At 39.1% G+C, this 20,053-nt stretch overlaps 1 protein-coding gene across 1 annotated transcript in view; it reads left to right on the top strand.

Annotated features, from left to right (window-relative positions):
* The first annotated feature begins 2,106 nt into the window (after positions 1-2,106).
* CNGA3 (cyclic nucleotide gated channel subunit alpha 3) overlaps positions 2,107-20,053 on the top strand; it is a 20,884-nt gene continuing 2,937 nt past the window's right edge. The window contains exons 1-7 of the mRNA XM_029085438.1: positions 2,107-2,207; positions 8,313-8,429; positions 9,713-9,892; positions 11,052-11,105; positions 14,961-15,065; positions 17,143-17,250; positions 18,142-18,248. Coding sequence (XP_028941271.1) covers positions 2,107-2,207; positions 8,313-8,429; positions 9,713-9,892; positions 11,052-11,105; positions 14,961-15,065; positions 17,143-17,250; positions 18,142-18,248 — 772 coding nt within the window. The remainder of the gene's footprint in view (positions 2,208-8,312; positions 8,430-9,712; positions 9,893-11,051; positions 11,106-14,960; positions 15,066-17,142; positions 17,251-18,141; positions 18,249-20,053) is intronic.

Below are 20,053 nucleotides of genomic sequence, written 5' to 3'. Positions count from 1 at the left end.
AGCAGGAAGCATGCTGCTCTGTTTTTAAATGAAGTGGCTGTGACACCCTGGCTACTGCCTCGTAGCCTCTGGTTGTAACTTCAAGCCTGGGCAGTGAGATGGAGTGTGAATTGTAGGCTAGTTTTGCAGATTTTGGTAAGCTGAACTTTGAAGGAATCGATAATAACAGAAGGAAAACTACATTTCTTTCTTGCCTTGAATTATGTTGAAATCAATATATGAGAAATGGGGGTTAATTTAATACTCACTGTTAGGGCAAAATAAATGTTCTAATCACCAAAGTACTATTGCATGCATTCTATCTAATTCTGTGTTACAAAGTATGTAATAGAAGCAGTAATTATAACTAAAAAATTATTTATGAAAAATTTTCCTAGAGATGAGGTATTTTTGGCATCACACTTATTTTGAAACCTTCATCTGGTTATATTAAGAACAATGTTTGTCTCTCAAAGGCTGAATAATTTAAAAATAAACCATATTAATTGATACTTATAATGGATATACATTAACATATACATAAATAATTTGGCACATGTTTTTTGAACAGACAAAATTCATTCCTTTTGTGAGACTGTTCCAGTTAACTTTTTTATACGTAGTTATGTTTTAGCACAAATTATCTGCAGTTTAGAAATTAATTCCTCCGAGTGAACACTGAAATCTGAGAGCAGGTTAAAAGATCTCGCTTTATTTTTTTATAACAATGTGTCATAGAAATGCCCATTTTTTTCCCCAGGAAAACTTAAGTTAACCAGTATGTACAGGGCTCAGTTTAAGGTTTAAGGTGAGACACAATTATACATCAATTGACCAGCACTAAGGCAAAATTAGTAATGGGAAAGAATGACCAGATATTCGGGTGTTAAATGATGCCCAGTGGCTATTTCTAGGCTCATTATTTTTGGATGAAAAAAATTAATCTAATTTATATTTTGAAATATATTAAATAGTTTAAAAAGTTGTATAGAATTCCCTTTAGCTGTCTGCGAGTTGAGTGGAGGGTAAGTCATATATCTGGTGTTTAAGAAGTTGGATGCATAATATGGACTTAATCATGGAATACAAGCTCTGCTTCAGGAATAATTCAGGGCAGAATGTTAGTTTCTGCAAGATCTGTATTTCATTTGCTGCTAAAGCTGAATGTTGTATAGTCAGTGAGACAGAGGATTACAGGTGCAAAAGGGACGGTAGATGATCTGAGGTAGTTGAATGATCCCAAGAGAATTTCATTCTAGTCATATCTCAAACAAAAAAAAAAGCTTCCTGCATGGAGTTTAAAATCTTAAAAGTATTTTTCAAAATTCAAAGCTTTCACTGAATCTTTCAGTCCCATATTTTTAAGATGCTCATCTTGAGTCTTAAAACCTGTTTTGCAGGTGATAGGTGTTATATGAATTTGGTAAGGCACTGAAGGCTGAATCAAAGAATTTAAGTCAATTTCCTAAATCTTGTAGGAGCTGGGCTGCTAAATATCTTCACAGAGCTTGTCTTGAAGCGGTATAATAAAAATGACATGGAAATAAATGGAAAAAACCCTAGTATGTGCAGAGTTTAGATAATACAGAATTAATGCATGACATATATTAAGCTGAGGGACACATTTCATTAATTATCTGCTTGGTTAATATGCATTTTCAGAATAAAATACTTAATCATAAAATTAGCACAAGGGTATCAACTTAAAGTGGAATGAGTTGTCCTAACATATTTATTACCTATCTTTTTTGGTTGGCTTTCTAACTGTAACCTTCTTTTAATAAGGTTTTACGTGTAATTTCACTATGGATAATAGGTATGACAGTGTAGGTATTCTGAAAGCCCAGAGGCTAAGAAGAATATAGTGTCATGTAACTTGTTTCTTTGGTCATGATGGATTTTCTTTGTTACACTTTTACTAGCACTTTTTTCTGTCTAGTGCAACAGGTGTTGTATTGTGTGAGTAAATATCACTGGCTATTCTTCAGATGGTTGAATTTGCTTTTTGCTGTTCTATTGTTTTACTAAATCACACTTTTTAAGTACTGCGCGCATTTCTTTTGAAGCCTTCATAATTTTTTTTTTCCTCATTCCAGCCGTCATTTAGATGTTGATGTGTAAAGCAAAATGGCAAAAATCAACACCCAGCACTCCTACCCTGGTATGCACAGGCTGTCTGTCAGAACTACTGATGAAGATATTGAGAGGATTGAAAATGGCTGTATCAGGTAATCTGTTCCTTTCATCACAGTCAAGAGGACAGATTGCTGCATAATTTGTGGTGCTCCTCTAGCTCTGCATTATGGGAGTGTTATATCATGATATTGTTGACCCAGTGCACCTAACTGACTTAACAACGTATTTCCAAAGTACAGAAGAGACAGCAACAGAAAGGTTGTCAAGGTTTGGAGTTTTGGAACCAGAATCTGTATTACAGAATCACAGAATATTAGGGATTGGAAGGGACCTCAAAAGATCATCTAGTCCAATCCCCCTGCCGGAGCAGGAACCTAAATGAGATCACACAGGAAGGCGTCCAGGCGGGTTTTGAATGTCTCCAGAGAAGGAGACTCCACAACCTCCCTGGGCAGCCTGTTCCAGTGCTCAGGAACTTTGCTTTATTACCTCAGAAATGAAGCCCATTTTCACATCAGTGAGAATTACACCAACTCATTAAGGAGAAACCTCTTTCTCCAGTCACCATGCAGATAGCAGGGTCTGTGCTTCCCACAGAGTCTGTGGAATTTGGAGAAAAAGGGATCCTCCCAGTGCCATGCAGTGAAAAGCCTTGGGAAGCTTTTTTTAAAAGTAGTCTCTGCAAATCGCGTAGTTCCCGTGATAGGGAACATTTGTAGTGTATAAAGAATATCAGCATTTTTATATGGGCTTTTCAGAGCCTCTCACTGTTCAGTGCAACTGTAACAGTTTATTTACATTCACCTTTCTCTGCTTTGAAAGATTTAAGGTGGCTGTTTAAAATGTGCCAGTGATGTTGCACTACACAGTACCAGTCATTTGTCTACTCTGGGCAAACCCTGCTGCGCCCGCAGGAAAGCGTCTGATGATCCACAGCACCTGTACAGACTGGAAAAAGTGTTCTGCTTTTGGCTTGTTAACAGCCAACCACCTCTGCTACGTGGACCTTGTCAGACTGTTCAAATGTGTACCCAGACTGGAGCACTTGAAATCCCGCTGGGCTGATAGGACTGCCTGCATTATGATCATTTTGGATTGCATACCCCAGGCATCTAGTATGGATGTGTTCCCTGTCCTGTTTGAATTGGTCCTCTTTTTTTTTTCTTTCTGTTTTGCTTACATGATGACTTCTGTCATGGTGTACCTACAGTAGTGAAAATGGAGATGCTTATGTTCTGCACAGTATGGCTTCCTTGGCTTAGTTATACTACCCCATGGTTTCCTTAGGGAGATCTGCAAGAGCCATGTCTCTTGGTCTCCATTTACAGTGATATCTCAGAAACAGGGGAAACAGACCAAAGTGAGCTTCTTCCTTTCCTTTTTTTAATGTCCTTTTCATAGAGGATATTGGTGATTGGCAGCTCACAGAATGGAATTACTGGGAGGAATGTGAGAGTGTGGTTATAAAGGTCTAAATGTAGAATTTAATCACTGCAGTCATCTGCAATTTCAGAGGCCATGACTTGCTTCTGACAGATAGACTGAAATACGAATTGCACTTCATCATGGTGGTGATGGTCTGGGAGAGGCTTTTATTTAAAAGAATAAAATATTGTTACCAACATTAATTGCAGGAGTTCATAGATGAGTAAAAGATACCAACGTACTCTGTAAAAGAGGTATCACATTGCAGATTTTTGGATTGCTGAAGTGATTGCTAGTAAGTATATACAATATATACAGTATATACAGTACCTTTGTAATACCACTCAAGGAATTCTAATACACATTTTTTAATTCAGGTTTGTTTTGGAATTTGTCTGTACCAAAAGATAGATCACATCCAAAATTTTAGCCCTTCTTTGTCTTGTAGCAAAATATACAACTATAGACACTGGAAAACCCCCAGGTTTTCTAGCGCAGCAGCATTTCTCCTTTGCCTTTATCTTCCTCCAACTCCTGTTGACTGTAGGTCAACAAAGCAATTAAGCACATTACTTAGTTCTCATTAAAGTCAGTGGGTGTTAAATTGATGCTTAATGCTAAGGATGTGCTTAAGTGCTTTTCTGCTTGCTGTGGAATGAGGTATTATAAAGAAAAAGCATTCACTGCAGTAGTTAACAGAAAGCTGCTAGTGGTCTTTAAACTATCATTTTCAATTATGCTGGAGTAGGTGATTCGTGTGCCTGTGTTCTCACAGTGTAATGTGCTATAAACTTGATACATTTTGTTAAAAAAAATCAACAAAACAAAAAATAACAAATGAATCTTCATTTTTAAAATCCAGAGAAGCAGCTCAAATAGGACAGGCAGCACATTAACTTACAAACACAGTTTGGCTATCTAAAAGTGGGAAGCAGGGTTCAGCTGTGTCTTGTAGACATCTGGATTTCTGTGTCTTTATGTGAGCAGGTGTCCAAGTTCCTGCTGTGATGAGTGGAGATGTAGGCAGTACTAACAGTCAGTGGCGCCCAGGGAACTGTTCCGCTTACCCTGAAGCTGAATAGCTCTTTGGGCTCATTTGGCTCTGTTGATTATGAGATGTATTTAGTTGCCTAAAATAGGCATCTAAAGCTGTTTGAGATACCACAGAGTATCTGAAGCATTTAGCTGGGGCTAATGCATTTTTTGGTGAGACCTGTGTGCTCCGAAGAGGTCAGATGAAGTATTTTGAGGTATTCCAAATGGTACTAGACTCCTATATTGAAACAACTGAATCAAATCCTAAAATGGCAATTGACTATAATGGACACTTAGATACTCAGCTTATATTAGACACCCTGATTTAGGTCACTGCTGTCTGGAGCCAAATCCTGCTCTAGAAGTCTGGCTCATAGTCATTACTCGAAAGGGCTTCAGGAATTCCTGGTCAGAACTTAAAAACAATTACTACTAAATGAAAATTCTGGATTATTTGCATGCTTTTTAGGTGAAAATGGTCTTACAGGATTTGCTTGAAGATCTTTGTGCAAATTTAGGGCCAAATTAAGACTAGGGACATGTACAGGGCAGGTCCTGATGTAAATATCCTTCCCAGAGCTTACTCTGATAGATACCTTGAAAGCATGGGAATAAATTGGCCTTTAGAGAGCTGAAGAGGCATGGAGCAAAATCCTCAGTGGCGGTGAGTTATCTCTCAGTTATAGTGACATTGCTACCTCTGGGGAAATAAAATATTTTCCAGCATGAGCCAAGGAGACACAATCATCTGCTGATGTTTCTGCTTTGTAACCTGCACTCTATTTCTTGCCACACTGTATATTCTCCTCTATTGGTTTCAGACTGTGTAACACCCTTGGATAGTAACGGCAGTGGTTACTGCTTTGCTGCAAATACTAAACGCTCTTACGGAGTCCAGACGGGAATGACTCAGTCTTTGTAAAGATAAAGTAAAAACCATGCCATGTGCCTTGAAGGTGTTCCATCAAAAGCCCCAGCTGTAACTGTCCCTCTGCATCAGTATAAAGCCAGCTGACAAATAAGGCCTCTTGTATTATCCGAACAGGGTTGAGGAAAGTCAGGAATGAGTATATGCATTTTATAGTAGGAAGTTATAATAATGGAAGGAAGAGTCCATTTTAGATTTACTTTTTGATTTGCATTTGTGTGAATTAAAGTGGAATATGTTTGTGATAGCTGTGTAATACTGGACAGCTGCTTTCGTAAGAGTTGCCTGGCAAAGTCCTTAGTGTATTGTTTTCTGATCCTGTTGCAGATATACATAAGCTGTGTTTGTAAAAGTGAAATGCCTCCACTTTAGTACTGTCCCCATTTTTTTTATTTTTTTTTTAATTTTCCTGAGTTGTCTACACGTTACTGATCCAAATTTTTTGTAGGGTTAACTTGAATTTATTTACAAATTGTTATATTTAGTTACAAAATAAACCTAGTTGTAGAAATTATTGATGCACATACAGAGTAATTAGAAAATTGTTTTTTAAAGCAGTCAAGCAACCAAAATAAAAATATAGACTTCAAAATTTCACTGAGTCCGTAATCCACCTAATTTGATTCCAGCAGTTGAGTCTGAGAGTTTTGCCTTTTCTTCCTACAGAATACAATTTTTTCAGTGAGTGTGTCTGCTCACTTATTGGTAAGAATCTGACCAGACAGTAATTTGAATAATTTGAAATTTGTAATTGGCTTTACAGGACTCTGAATCAGATTGGATTTTCCCATGTGAATTGTGACACTTAAAATTGTTTTCTAAGAACACACACTGTCTTCTTTTAAAAATGTATTTTCAGGTCTCAAAAATAGTAATAATTGGTAAGTTTGAATAGAAGTAGCAATATTAGAATTAATTGCTATCTAAGGTCACACAAAATATCTGTTTTTCCATAAAAAGGAATAAAAGGTCTTAGAAGCAGCCATAGCAGTGCAGTCTAAAAGATGGCCTAGTACAATATCCTTTCTCCAGCAGGACTGTAGGGAGATGCTCCAGGAAAAAGAAAAAAAGTTGGCAAACTGCAAGTAGCTGCAACATACTTTCCTCTCCTACTCTCCCAGCATCTAGCTCAGGAGACTGCTTGAGCTGAATGTAGGCTCTGTGTATCTGGTAATCCACAGTGGATTTCTGTTCCATGACTTTGTTCGTTGTCCTCTAGAAGCCACGTTAACTTTGGCATCCAACTATTCTCAGCAATCACAACATAAACCAGGTTATAAAAGCAGTGTCTGTTGGTGTCTTCTTATTAGAAGAGAAGAAAACAGTTAGTAAGTTGAGAATTCTGGGAGTGGCAGGACCTATCTTTTTTTAGCATGGTTCTATGTGTAGAAATAAGTTTTAATTCTCTGTTTGTCAGTTTCTCAGCTGTGAGTGCACACAAAATTGAGTTGCTGATTACCTTATAAAAGCAGTGTCTGTTGGTGTCTTCTTACTAGAAGAGAAGAAAACAGTAAGTTGAGAATTCTGGGAGTGGCAGGACCTATCTTTTTTTAGCATGGTTCTATATGTAGAAATAATATTTAATTCTCTGTTTGTCAGTTTCTCAGCTGTGAGTGCACACAAAATTGAGTTGCTAATTACCCTTTTGTGGGCATTCAAAATGCTGTTGCCAGTTCTTAGGAAGATACTGCATGTATCATTATCGTCAGTGTTTTCCTGGCAATACAGATTAAGTCATGTGAGAGTTTTGTTTGCATTACAAAGGGGGGAAAAAAGTAATTAGTAATGGATGTGACAAAGTCTTGTAAAAGTGAACACTAAAGAATGAAAAACAGAGAGAAAACGCTAGGAGTCTTACCAAAAAATCCAGAGTGAGCCCTGGTTCAGTCCAGGTTCCAGTGAAGTAAATTTCAAAACTCCATTACTGAAAGATGAGGCTAAAATTTAATCTATTTTTCTCAAATGCTGATTATCTCAGTGGTAATAAGGGAACTCATGGGAGTTGGTAGTCACTGCATGTAAGCTTCACGTTATCGTCACTATCTGCAGTTGTGTGCAACTGGGCTGTTGCAGTGTTTGCCATGTGTGCCGATAGCCTGAGGTGCCTCATCTCATCGCTGCCAGAGCAGCCCTGAAGATCTGTATCCTGTTTTGCTCTCCAACAGGTGATGTTTTGATTGCACAGCGAGCAGAGCAGCGTTAGGCCTGCAGTTGTGCAGCTGGCAGCAGCAGGCTGGTAAGAACAGCAGTGGTGCTGCTCAGGACTAACTCCTGTAAAATCACTGTTTTCCCTTTCAATCCAATCAAGAGTAAAAGCAGAGAGAGATGCGTGTTTGCTTTGAGTCATAGAAAGGAACTGCACTGGTAGATATTCCAGACTGTTAAACCCTAACAATGTCTAGGAGAACAACACTGAAAAAAGCTGTGGGCAGTCACTTTAAAGCTCCCTGGGGATGAACTCCCATGTTGAAGGAAAGGTGCTGATGCCTCACAGGAGGTGTTATAAAGTAGAAAACATACTTCCCATAACTGTGTATCTGCACACCAGAGTAGTACTGACGAGTAAGGAGGAATCAGCTTCTGAACTTGCTGGAACGGATGGCAGAGCCTCCACTGACTTCATTTGGTGTTGGATGACTCCCGAAAAGTAGGAATATATGCTTAGCTCTATGCTTATCAAATGTATGCCATATTACTAGAAAGAGGACAACTTACTACATTGTTTCCTGATGCAGGGGTGGGAAGAATCAGATGGGGAGAAGTCTGCTGAAGGCTGTATGGAATTCTTAAAAGAAATTTGATTTTGCAGAACCCATTCACTGTGTGAGGATGCATCTTCAGAACTTCAGAGGGTCATTTCTGTGGAGGGAAGACATCTGCCTGAATCCCAGACGAGCTCATTCACAGGCAGGGGAGCAATGGCAAGGTAATGTGCTAACTTATTAGTACGTTAGAAAAATGTACTAGAAACATGAGTACATTAGAAAAATGTACTATATTAGTAGAGATGTACATTAGTACATTTCCAGTACTAAGTTTAAATTGTTGAAAGAGACTCATCACAATTTGGAGGCAAAGTAAGAAGAACCATCACTTTCCAAAGAAAATAGATGGAGTCCAGCTGAAGAAGGTCTATAAAAAGGAACTGAAGCTGCTTTTGACCTTCATTCTAAACTCATTGGTTGCTCATTGCTAATAAAACCTTGGAATCCTAGAGATGCTGAATGAGTTCACACAAATTAGTCTGAATAAAAAAAAAAAAAAGAAATTATTTTTACATGATCAGGTCTGAAAATATGAATGCTAAGGAAATTCAGGAAGTGAGTCCAGACTCTATAGTAAATGCCTAAGTGTTTGGTTCTGGCTGGTAACTGATGCAGTTCATTTCCTTTCAAATAAGACATAATGATTGTTCCCTTGTTGGTAGATGACTCTCGCAAGAGAGGAGACAGGGGCTCTTGTGTTGGGAGTGCAAGAGTTTTTAGAATCCAGTTACGATTATAACGGATTTGGAACCATAGTCGGCAAAATTCAAGACAACCATTTGCTTAAGTCACTTACTTTACCAGGATTTAAACATAAACTTGAAGTGGAGCTTCAAAAACTTACTGTGTCTGCTTTAAATATTTCCAGCTGAGACTGTCCTCAGATTCCATTGTTATACACAATGCAGACCATACTCAGTTTATGGATAGTGTATTTCAAAAAGCAAAGAACAAAAAAGAAAGTGGCTGAATTTTTATAATTCCTTATTTCAAAGTCCATCCTCCCTCACCAACTATTCAGCTTTTGTTTCCACTGTGTGTACCAGCCCTTGAGTGTTTGCTTCTGTTCAGTATTTTATATCTCCTAATTCTGTCAGTCCAGGATTCCCCCATTGTCACATAATGTCAGAAGTTTGTCAGAAGTCAACTTCCCCACCCCAACCACTGGGTTTGCCTCCACTTGGCAAGAATATTCTTCTGTTGCTCCTGCGGTGCCGGTACAGTGGACTAGTAACTGATGTGTGAGATACTTTCCTGATCCACTGCAAAAGGCGATGTATGAAACTGGGAAGTGAGTGGCTTTATACAGTTAATCCATCAAGTTTTATTTTGTGGCAGGTGGAAAAGCGGTGAAAAATCCTCCTGGGCTACTCTTTGTGGGAATGATTTAAGCCATCTGATATTCTTGTCTGTTCATTCAGTGTTGTGTGTCTGTTCCATGCAGGCTATCACGATTTGTCATATCAGTGAGGTCATGGGCCACAAGACGTTTGCACCATGAAGACCAAAGACCTGATTCTTTCCTCGAACGTATCCGAGGGCCAGAGCTCATAGAGGTGTCCAGTAGGCAGAGTAACATCCGCTCCTTTCTGGGTATCCATGAGCGGCCTTGGGGAGTAAACAGGTAAGAAGATGTGTTTATACTTTAAAGGAAGATGACTGAGGTTATGGTATTTTCTTGGTGGTTAGGATGTAAGTTTTATTTTAAGAAGAGGATAAGGAGCTTAGCGTGGGAGATGAACAGAGTATCTAATGCTGCCCAGGAATCTTCACATAACTGAAGTATGACAGCTTTCAACAGACTTCCTCTTTCCCCCTCAAATACTCTGTGGCAAAGATCTTGAAGTAAAGGATTTTGATCATGTTGCTTCAGGCAGAATGGTTTCTTAGAACTGGAATTTTATCATCAGAGGAAAATGAAGTCCCAAGACAGAAGCTGACTTTCTGTTTGGCATTATGCTTTGAAGCATAGACTCCCATATTTGGTTAAAGATTGGTAGGTGAGCAAGTAGTAAGCTGATTTGTTTCAAAATCTCATCTAGTAATTCAGATTAAAGCAAGAACCTTAGAAGGGCTGTGCATGATACAGGTTACCTTGATTTATTGTGGTCCAGCACAGCCTTCACTTGATCTACTCCTTAGAAATTCAGCTCAAAAGCACATTTTATTGAATTAGCCAGACGGACGTCTGATTTTTCAGATGTCTGGATCAGTAGCAATTGCAGATTCAAAATAATTAGAAAGGACAACAATGATCTTGGGACAACAAACCTCTATGTAAGGCTAACAAAAGTAGTGAATTTGGGAGTGATCAGTCCTTGCCTTCTCAGTTCTACACTGTTGCCACGTGACCCTAACTCTGAGTTTTTCTATCATGAAGGCTTAATTCTGCAGCAGTGGTAGCTATGCTTGTTACTTATCCACTGTCTTGGCACTGCATCTGTGAAGAAGTCTTGAAAGGACTGAAGAAAGCTTAAAATAGTAGCCAAATGACAACAGGGCTAAAAATAGTGAGATGCATGTTGCCATGCACTAATATGCCTGAGAACAAGCTTCAGACATCAGATGTGGTCACAAATGTGTACATCAAGCACATGGTAAAAAGAAACTGGTGTCTTGAAATAGTTATGCAAAGGGGCTTATCACTGCAGTCAAAGTTGACCTTCCTAATCTCATAGGCATATGTGAGAAGCTAGTAAGTCAGTCCATCATGTTGGTAAACACATGTATGAAATACCAATAGTCTTTACACTCTTTAATGTGTTTTATTTAACTTACTGCAGTCACTGGCCCTTGGCCAGGTTTAATGTCAACTGTAGCAACAACACCAATGAAGAGTAAGTACTGATAATTTATTTCCAAATACCTTTCTACTACTAGCTCCTTCTCTTTTTCCCTTTCCAGCCTAGTAACATGTGCAGTATAGACTCCTTACCTCTTCCTAACCTTTTCTTAAGAATATCATTTAATTATAAAGAAAGATCTAGTTTTCTTAGTATGAAAAGCATCCTTTGTGCTCCCTGTGAAATTCTTTTTCTTTCTGAAGTTACCCTTACTTCCCAAGGAGTGAATTTGATTGAGCATTTAGTCCCTACCTCCTCTAGTTCAGCTGGCTGATTTTACTGCATTGCCAATTGATTTATTAATTCTTCGTTTTTAAAATGAGATTAATATATTAATTTTCAAATAGTGATTTTTCTCTTTTATCTTACTAATCCCTTTTAGCAAATCAAGTGCCCCAAAAATTTCAGGCTGTCAGATAGTGATCAGATAGTGGATAGTGATCAGAGTACCAAGAAAACTTTCATGTGTGCAGTCAAAATGAAAACTAACCATATTTTAAAATGTATGTTTCATTTCAGCAATTGTTGGTATAGTTGTAGAAAGAGTGACAGGCAACATAATAAGGCATGCATTGCAACAGAAGCTCTGACAGAAGCTGTCCTCTGGAGCCTGTTTTTTTTATATATTTGACAAGATATTTTACAGTGTTACAGTGAAGAGAAATCTCTTGAAAAGGTGCAGAGCTCCTGTAATTTAAACTCGCCCAACATCAATGTTTGTTGCATGTCTTGGACGACAGCTATGTGAGGACACAGCTGCTCTGTAGCTTCCAGCAGCAGATCTGTTCTCACACATGATGATAGTTAATTTTTTAAATTGCTTTCCAGATGAAACAAAAATTAAAAATAATCAGACAGTTTCTGATTATGTCAGAAATACTTTTAGGAAACTCTCGTTTTTTTTCTCCAGAGTTCCATCATGGGTGAGCTCAAACTGTACATTTTAAATGATGCTGCAAAACCTTTGTGCACATACCTGAACAAGAGGTCTTCCTGCTCCTGAAGCAATTTTTTGGTTTGAACTTACAGTGCAGTGAACAGTGACAGAAATGTGCAGAATTTTATTTAGACTGGTATAAAAGTGCTAAAAGCCGGGAGCCCAGCCTGCTAATCAGGGCCCAAAGGACCGATTAGGATGGAAATACTGCTTTCTTGCTCTGTTTCTGACAGTGACTCATGTACCTTGGGCAAAACTTTCATCCTTCCAATATTTCATTATTTTTAGATGAAGACAACACCTGTCTGCCTGCCTGCCTGACAGTCTGAAACATACTTGATTTGCAAAGTACTTGACAGATGAGAAATGCAAATATTTGACTCATTCAAAGACTATGATAGTGTTTTTATAGGGGCTGATGAAGTCATGTTGTCTAAGTCTGAAGATGCATGCTCCTTTTAATGTGCTGGAAACACAGAATGGATGCCACTGTATTGGCTGTGGAAGAGGACACTCACAAACAACTGTCTTATTAGTTACTGGATTCCACTTTACTCACTAGCACTGAAAAAGAAAAAAAGACGCGGGTTGCTTCGAAGCTTTAGATTTTTCATTATGTTAAAAACCTAAGAGTGCTTGTCCTTGGGGAACTGTAGGTGATGCTTTCAAGTCTTTGAATATGGCCAGCCTTTTCCTCTGAGTGACTTCCATTGCCAGACTACAAGGAGATGGGAGTGTGATAAGTGGGGATTACAACAGAGATATGAACAGAGGCCAAAGAGATGGACGAATCTCACTTATGCAAGGTACTTGTAGTTGACAAATGAGTTTGTAGGAGATCTGAGGCCAGAGAAATTGACAAATTGGCATTAGATGCTGTGTGAAGTAATGTTTTTTCTCTTTTTTAAAAACAATACGTAGGAGGAAGTTGGAAATGTAAAAATATTCCCTCCAAAGTTCACCACCACTGAGACTTTTTGATTGATTCTCTCTATCTACTTCTCCCTGTGTAACATCCACAAAGGTACAGTGACCCTGTCCTTTGAGAATTATGTTACTCATAGTTCTTCCTTTCTGGTAAGAATGCCAGACATTTGAAGTATTGAGGAACTATGTTAATGTGAACAACAGCAACTGAGAATTGGCCTTTAGATCAGGCACAATGCATAGTAATATGTAGTGAAATCCCGACATGTTTTTTAAATAGGAAGCAGTTTTTGAGGCAGATTTGAAAGAGAACCCATAAAAGTCCAGGGGTGTCAGTGGCAGAGAAATAAATACCTGATCAGTAGTTCCCACTGCCATGTAGAAATCAGCCTTGATAAATGAAAACCGGTTCCTTTGAGCTGAGATGCATGTATAATTAGAAGATCAGTCAACCCAAAGGTTCTTTTCTCCTCCAGTTATGCTCCCGTGCAGTGTATAATTTTAAAGGTTTCCATGGTGTTGGTCAGCTTGATAGGTATTTCCCTGGATGTGAAGGAGTGTAGGATCTCAGTATTTTTTTTAGCAAGTGAGTCTGGGCTTTTCCAAATTACACTGTGGTGCTGCATCACGATGGAAATGTCTAAGGCTAAGAACTGGAACAGGTGCTCATTGGTGATAATTGGTGATAGATGAAAGCTACTACTATCTTAAAATTGGTACCTGTTGTCTTCTCCCTTGGAGTGCTTCTAAGATTAAGTATTGGTGGAATCTTAGGAAAGATGTTAACTTTCTGCAGTTTTGAAGAGCATGTGTAGGCTTATCTGCTTAAGTTAATATAGCTCAAGACTCCTCTGTTCAGACAAATCTGAATGGGGAAAGTAAGATCCATCTTTATAGCTGTCTTATCACATTCTAATGAGCTAAAGGCTGTACATATTTGAACAGTGTGAAAATCTGTATCTGGAATTAAAGCTTGCAGCTTGGGTCTGTGCTGGATGCTATGGAATGATAGGATATAATTATGTTAAATGGTCCATATTTTACTTTATTGCATGAAAAGCAACTAATAAATGTGGGAACAATCATGATTCCATTAAGTCTAGGCAAAATTCCCATTGATTTTAGCAAGGATGGAACTCTGTGCTTAATGCTCAGCCTTTGAATACAGTGGCAGTCGAATAGAGGGAGAGCAACTTGGACTTGGCACCTCTGATCATACAGACACCTGAAACAGAACTAGGCAATCTGTTCTTCCCTTAGAGTTGATGGAAAGAAAAAAAATGCTTTTGAGGCACAAGTCATCACGTAGATATGGACTATGCGTTATGGACTATCTTGTAGATACTGTAGGTCTCTACTGTAAAGGTCTAAAATAGGTTGGCTTAATCATGTTGACTGTAGAGCATTTATAAAATGACTACTATGTAGTTAAATGAGACACATCTCTTTACATTGGGATTGACTGGAATTCTTCTCCAAGGCAATTGTTGAAGCCAGAGGTAATTAATTAATTATAGTTGTGTTGGTTTTAAAGAACTGTGAGAGGAAATTCAGCCTCATTTAATTTAATTACCATCAGAGCTTCAGACAGTCACTGTGAGGTTTTGGATATGCAAAGAGTGTTGACAGTTTGTTGAGCCATTTGAAGTTCTGTTATCATTTGATAGACTTATTTTTAAATGCCTTAGTTCTACAGAATGAAAGAAACTGGGAGCATTTGATTAAAATCAGCCTGGTGCACTGATGTCTGAAAAGGTCGATAAAGCATGGGCAACTAACGCACAGAATCAGCCAGCTGGTTACCTGATCTGATCGTGTAGCGGTGTCAGTTCGAGAGGCCTCAGCCTGTGAACCATCTTTACCCGTTGGATCCCTGCCCTACTCTGTCTGGAGTCTAGTCTAGTTTCCTGTACCTCAGCGTCCACCCTCCCCCTTCACTGCTAGAATACTGATAATATTGCTAAGCCTTACATTATGTTGTACAGCAAAAAGGAAGAAAAGAAAGAGGTTAAAGAGGAAAAGAAAGAGGCAAAGGAGGAAAAGAAAGAGGAAAAGACAGATGACAAAAAAGATGATAAAAAAAAAGAAGAGTAAGTATAAAGAATGAATGTGTGCTTGTACACACCTCCTACACTACAAAGCGTGGTATGGCATTTCATCATAACGCTTCTACTACAATCACTGCTCTGTAGGCTGTAGAATGTTAGCCTGTCAAATCTTTGGTATGTTTTCCCCTTTGGAAAGGTGCAACTTTTAAGACCTGTGTTGAGACATGTCACAAACAGCCTCCTAGTTCAGTTAAAGAGAATTCAGCTACCTCTGGTCACTTTGATTTGCTGTTGAAGATTTTTTTTTACTATGAGGGCATTTTAGGATGGCAGACTGTACAGGCTTTTCATTGTTCCAGAGTGTCCATAATGATTAAGAGTAGATGAACCAAAAATCTGGTTTGGACAAAGAGCAAAAATCTTACATGTGAAAAATTACAGATTTAATAATAATTTTAGTTATTACACTGACTTTTTATTAACTGCTTAATATGGTGCAGTTCATTTCTAGTGATCACTGAAGTCTGCTGATTAGGAGATGCTGTATTTCTGCAACAAAATGAGATAACTTGAATGCTTTTGACAGAAATGGATCCTGCACTTGTTTTGTTCCCCTAAAGCTGAACCAAACAGTATAATTTAGTATTACCAGTTATTAAAAATAACAATGATAGCAGATAAAAAGAGAATGCATTTAAGTGCATTTCACAGTTAAGGAGAATGTTAGAGTAATATACTGCAAGTTTGTATGTATATGATGGCATGTGCTCTGTAGGCGTGGGGACATGTATTTAGCAATTGCTTCCAAATGGTATCTGCTGGATCTCTTGATCTTGATTTTTCTTCATCAAAGCTTTGATTAGAAAGCCTTTGTTCTAAGGATTCTCTTTCGGCTATGAAGTAAGAGCCTGAGCTTTGCAGTAGCCTAAAGGGTTTTGAAATATTTCAGCAGAGAAAATAAATGTTTTAATGTCTAGAAGGCAGTGTACTCTTGTCATATGAAGACCATATTTCATGGTCACCAGTTTTGAGGTGGTGACCAGTTTTTTAGAAGAAATGGCTCTAAAGCTCTTGTGGAGATGGCAAATTAAATACTTTTTAGATTAAAATTGTTTCCTTTACTGACATTGTCATCTGGACATTCAGCTGAAAGCAGGGATAATACCAGAAATAGACACAAGTATGAAATAAATTATCATTATATTTTAATTTATTTACATTCTTGTAGATTAGGAAAGGTCACACAAATACATATCCAAGCATTGTCCAGTCATGTGTTCCCACACTATTAATACAGTTCACAGATCACACTATCATGTGTTACTGTTGGAATGTGGACCTCACAGTCCACTAATATGTATTTCCTCTGATTACATACAACCTGCCTCATTGCTGTTTCTTCCATATCAACCTTTCTTGAGCTGGGGAAGGGCACTTCTGTGCATTCTCTACATGTGCCATTGGCCGTGCTGTTCTTTAAATCTTCTTTAAATTCTAAGGCTGTACACTTCATTTAGCATCTCTCATTGTTGTGAGGCCCAGGGAGCCCGGACTGTGAATGTATGAAGTTTGCTTTTACATGATAATACATGTCTTAGTTCTAGTTACACCCTATGTAACAGTGCCTTACTTGTGTAAATAGGTAAACATATATTTGAATACATAATGTGTTTAACTTGTTTAAATGTGTGCTCATACAGTCATTTCTGTAATAGGATTTGACAAAAACATCAAAATTAATCTGCAAAGGAAGGCTCTTTCTGTAGTAATGAACCATATAGCCTTCTAGCTGGAATGATAATAAGAAACATTTAATATTTTTCTTTTTTTTCAGCGGGGGTCATGTGCAGAAAGGCTGTGGTTTTCAGCCTGGGCAATGTAAATTTCTGTTTTTCTTTTGTGTTTTTCTTACTTTTTCCAAAGTTGGGTCAAGCAAATAAATAGACTGTGTCAGATGGGATGAAGCTAATACTTGGTATCTCATCTGGAGCTGCCTGCATGGATACTTTCTCTTCTTAGGCAGCTGTGAGTTCATGAGATGAGCAGCCTCCAGAAGAGGGAGATCCAGCAGGTCACTTCATTTCATTTCCAGTGTAAATCTGCACGTTTTACTTTCCAGGAAGAAAAAAGAGGTCTTTGTGATAGATCCTTCAAGCAATATTTACTACAACTGGCTGACCATAATTGCAGCACCCGTGTTCTATAACTGGTGTCTGCTAGTGTGCAGGTATGGATTTAAGTTAGTAATAATTTTAGGTTTCCAATTTAGTGTCTCATTATGTTTCCTGTGTAAATCATCCTCTTATCTCCCTGTGGTATTTTTTGGGTGGCTTACTTGGAAGATTTAAAGTTCATATACCCTTAGGGATATATGAGACAGATACTACTGGGAACAGATGGCCAATGGTTCTTGATATCTTTTGTCTAAAACCAGTTTGTTGTAGCTTGCAATGAGCGTCCTCATGAGTGCTGGCAGTGGCCTTTGTGTGCCATCTACTGGCTGTAGCTGCAGAGATGTGTCATTGGCCACCGCAGACTCAGTAACCACTGCTAGAGATAGGTCTTCTAATCACCTAGTGGAGAACAGAAGGGAGGGGTGTGGGCAGTGTTGGGTCATCTTAAATTAATATCATGCATCTATAGATGCTTGAAGGGCAGGAAGATTTTACTTGAGTATTTATTTTCCCTCGTAAAGTGTGGAAATGAGTTTGGAAATGGTTCACTTAGGCTGTGTCACATGGTAGGGAGAGATGAGGATGGCTTGCCACTCAGAAGCAAATCTTGTATTTGGGGATTATCCTAATGGAGAAGTGTATCCCATGAAATCTGATGCATGTTTAATTGTAGGGATATGTGTATTCTTCCATAAGTGCACTTGTGTGGCATATATGTGCTCGAGTTTTGTTCCTGGCCTGATCACCTTTGAATTCTGGAAGATCCTCGTGTCTGTTTAGACATAGCTCTAGTGTGCAGATGTCTGGGCGTGGCTGATAATGCTGCCTGGAATTTTTCAGTGCTGGTTGTGTGCACTAACATGCTGTTAGGACACACATTGCAAGTATGCTGCTTATGCAGTTGGTGTAAATTTTTTTGGTTTCTTGTATCTTTGTTTCTTTAGAGCCTGCTTTGATGAGCTACAAATTGACCATATTAAATTATGGCTGTTCTTGGATTATGGCTCTGATATCATCTATGTTCTTGACATGTTTGTCAGATTCAGAACAGGTGAGTCTTCCTGGGGTTTTACAGTGTTTTCAGATCCAGCATGGATAGAAAGGCTGGAAACAACAATTCCTCTATGGGGTCTGACCAGTGTAGTATCCTGTCTCCAGCAGAGCCCAACAGTGGAGGCCTTGGGGAGATGAAGTGTCTGACCAGCTTGGATTGTTTTAAGGCCAGACATCCCAACACCTGCACTTCACTTGTCTCCAGATTCAGTTCTATAAGTGCTTAATGGGCATGTCAGACACTGACTGCGTAGACACTGTAACAGGCTGCCTGGGGAAGGGGAAGTAATGCACTTTGCACGTCATGATCTCTCTGTGCCTGATGCATTGCTTAGATCGGGCAAAAAACCAACTGCACCCCACAAATGCTACTTTTTTAGCCAAGTTGTGCAGCATCCTGCTCAGAAGTGATTATTGAGTTGGTCAAGTGCAAGACCTGGCACCCATCTCAGCCTCCAGTCTGCAGTCTTCTGCCTGGAACTGGCACTGCTGTCCCTCTGCCACCAGCTGTATTTCCTGCAGCCTCTGCAAGGTCCTGGCTGGGTCTCCCACTGCCTGATGGTGGTATGGGATTAACCCAGGCACCTTTGCTTAGGTCTGGCCTTCCTGAAGGACATGTGAACCTAAAGGATCTGTGAGGACTGTGCCATGTCATGCATGAAGTGGTTCTTTCAGCTTCCTGTCCCTGTTTCTGTAGCCCAGACAGGCTGAGAAGATTTCATATATGAGCATGCCCAGCTGATACAGATTCTAGGCTTAAAGGGATATGTGTTTTAAACTAAACAAGGTCATAATATAGGCCTAAGCAATGACATCCAGTGAGCCATACCATTACGTTGCTGGAATACTCCGATGTACTTGGGCACGTGCACTATTGTCTGTGTCAGCTAGCAATCTCAGGCAGTCTTGGTCACAGCTGGAAGGACAGCAGTGGGTGGGTGTAGTTCATGGTGTCATTTTTTGAAGGGGGCTGGGAGAACTTACATGTGAATAGAAGCTGTCATGGTGGCCAGTCTCAGAGCTGGAAAATGTTTCCTGGCTTATTTTATTTATTGGTAGAGACAGAGCCTCAAAATGTCCCTTGAAAGGTTCCAAAAATCACACTAATCATTATAAAAATGAGAGTTCTTTTAAATGTTTGATTTTTTACCTTTTGTTTTTTTTGTCATACTGACAACTTTACATTCATTATGACTTGTGACAAGTTGTAAACATAATTCCAAGGCAGAATTGGAATTCTGTCATGTTGGGAAGCACAGAACTCATGGGAAGCCAAATTTTTAGGCTTAGCAAGTGCTTTGTTCAACAAGAAAGTCTATTTCAGATAGCAGCCTAAATCACAAGACTGCTGTATTTGGGGCAGGGCAGGGGGGCTTCATCTTCTTTGTGTAGTTAAAATGTCAGCTGTGACAACTAAATTTCTCATCTGCGATTATATCTGTTACTGTGATGGGAAAGAACTGAGCAGAAATTGGGCATGTCCAGGCAGTGCAATTTATAACATTTCCATGGGCTGTCTTGATAATGACTGTACGTCTGTGAAAGCGTGGTTAGAAGGTTTGCAGGCTTTGCAGGCCTGGGTTGGAACTGAGCAGAATTGCCGCAGAGATCTGAACGCTTCAGTGCAGGTGCCTGTTGCACTTTCAGGCACTCAAATAAGGAAGTCGCTTCTTTTAGGTGCTGAAATCTTTGCCAGCTCTCTAAACAACCCCTCCTGGCTCTGCCCATGCCTGCTGCCTTTTCTTGTAAGTCTACAAGGTCCATCTGCCCTGGGGCCAAAGGTCCTGGAAGCCTTTGGGAAAG

This window comes from Antrostomus carolinensis, unplaced genomic scaffold (assembly GCF_000700745.2).
Source record: "Antrostomus carolinensis isolate BGI_N321 unplaced genomic scaffold, ASM70074v2 scaffold18566, whole genome shotgun sequence".
In the NCBI taxonomy this organism is placed as follows: Eukaryota; Metazoa; Chordata; class Aves; order Caprimulgiformes; family Caprimulgidae; genus Antrostomus; species Antrostomus carolinensis.
Note: the sequence above shows the minus strand (reverse complement) of the source record. Positions and strands in the feature narration are given on the sequence as shown.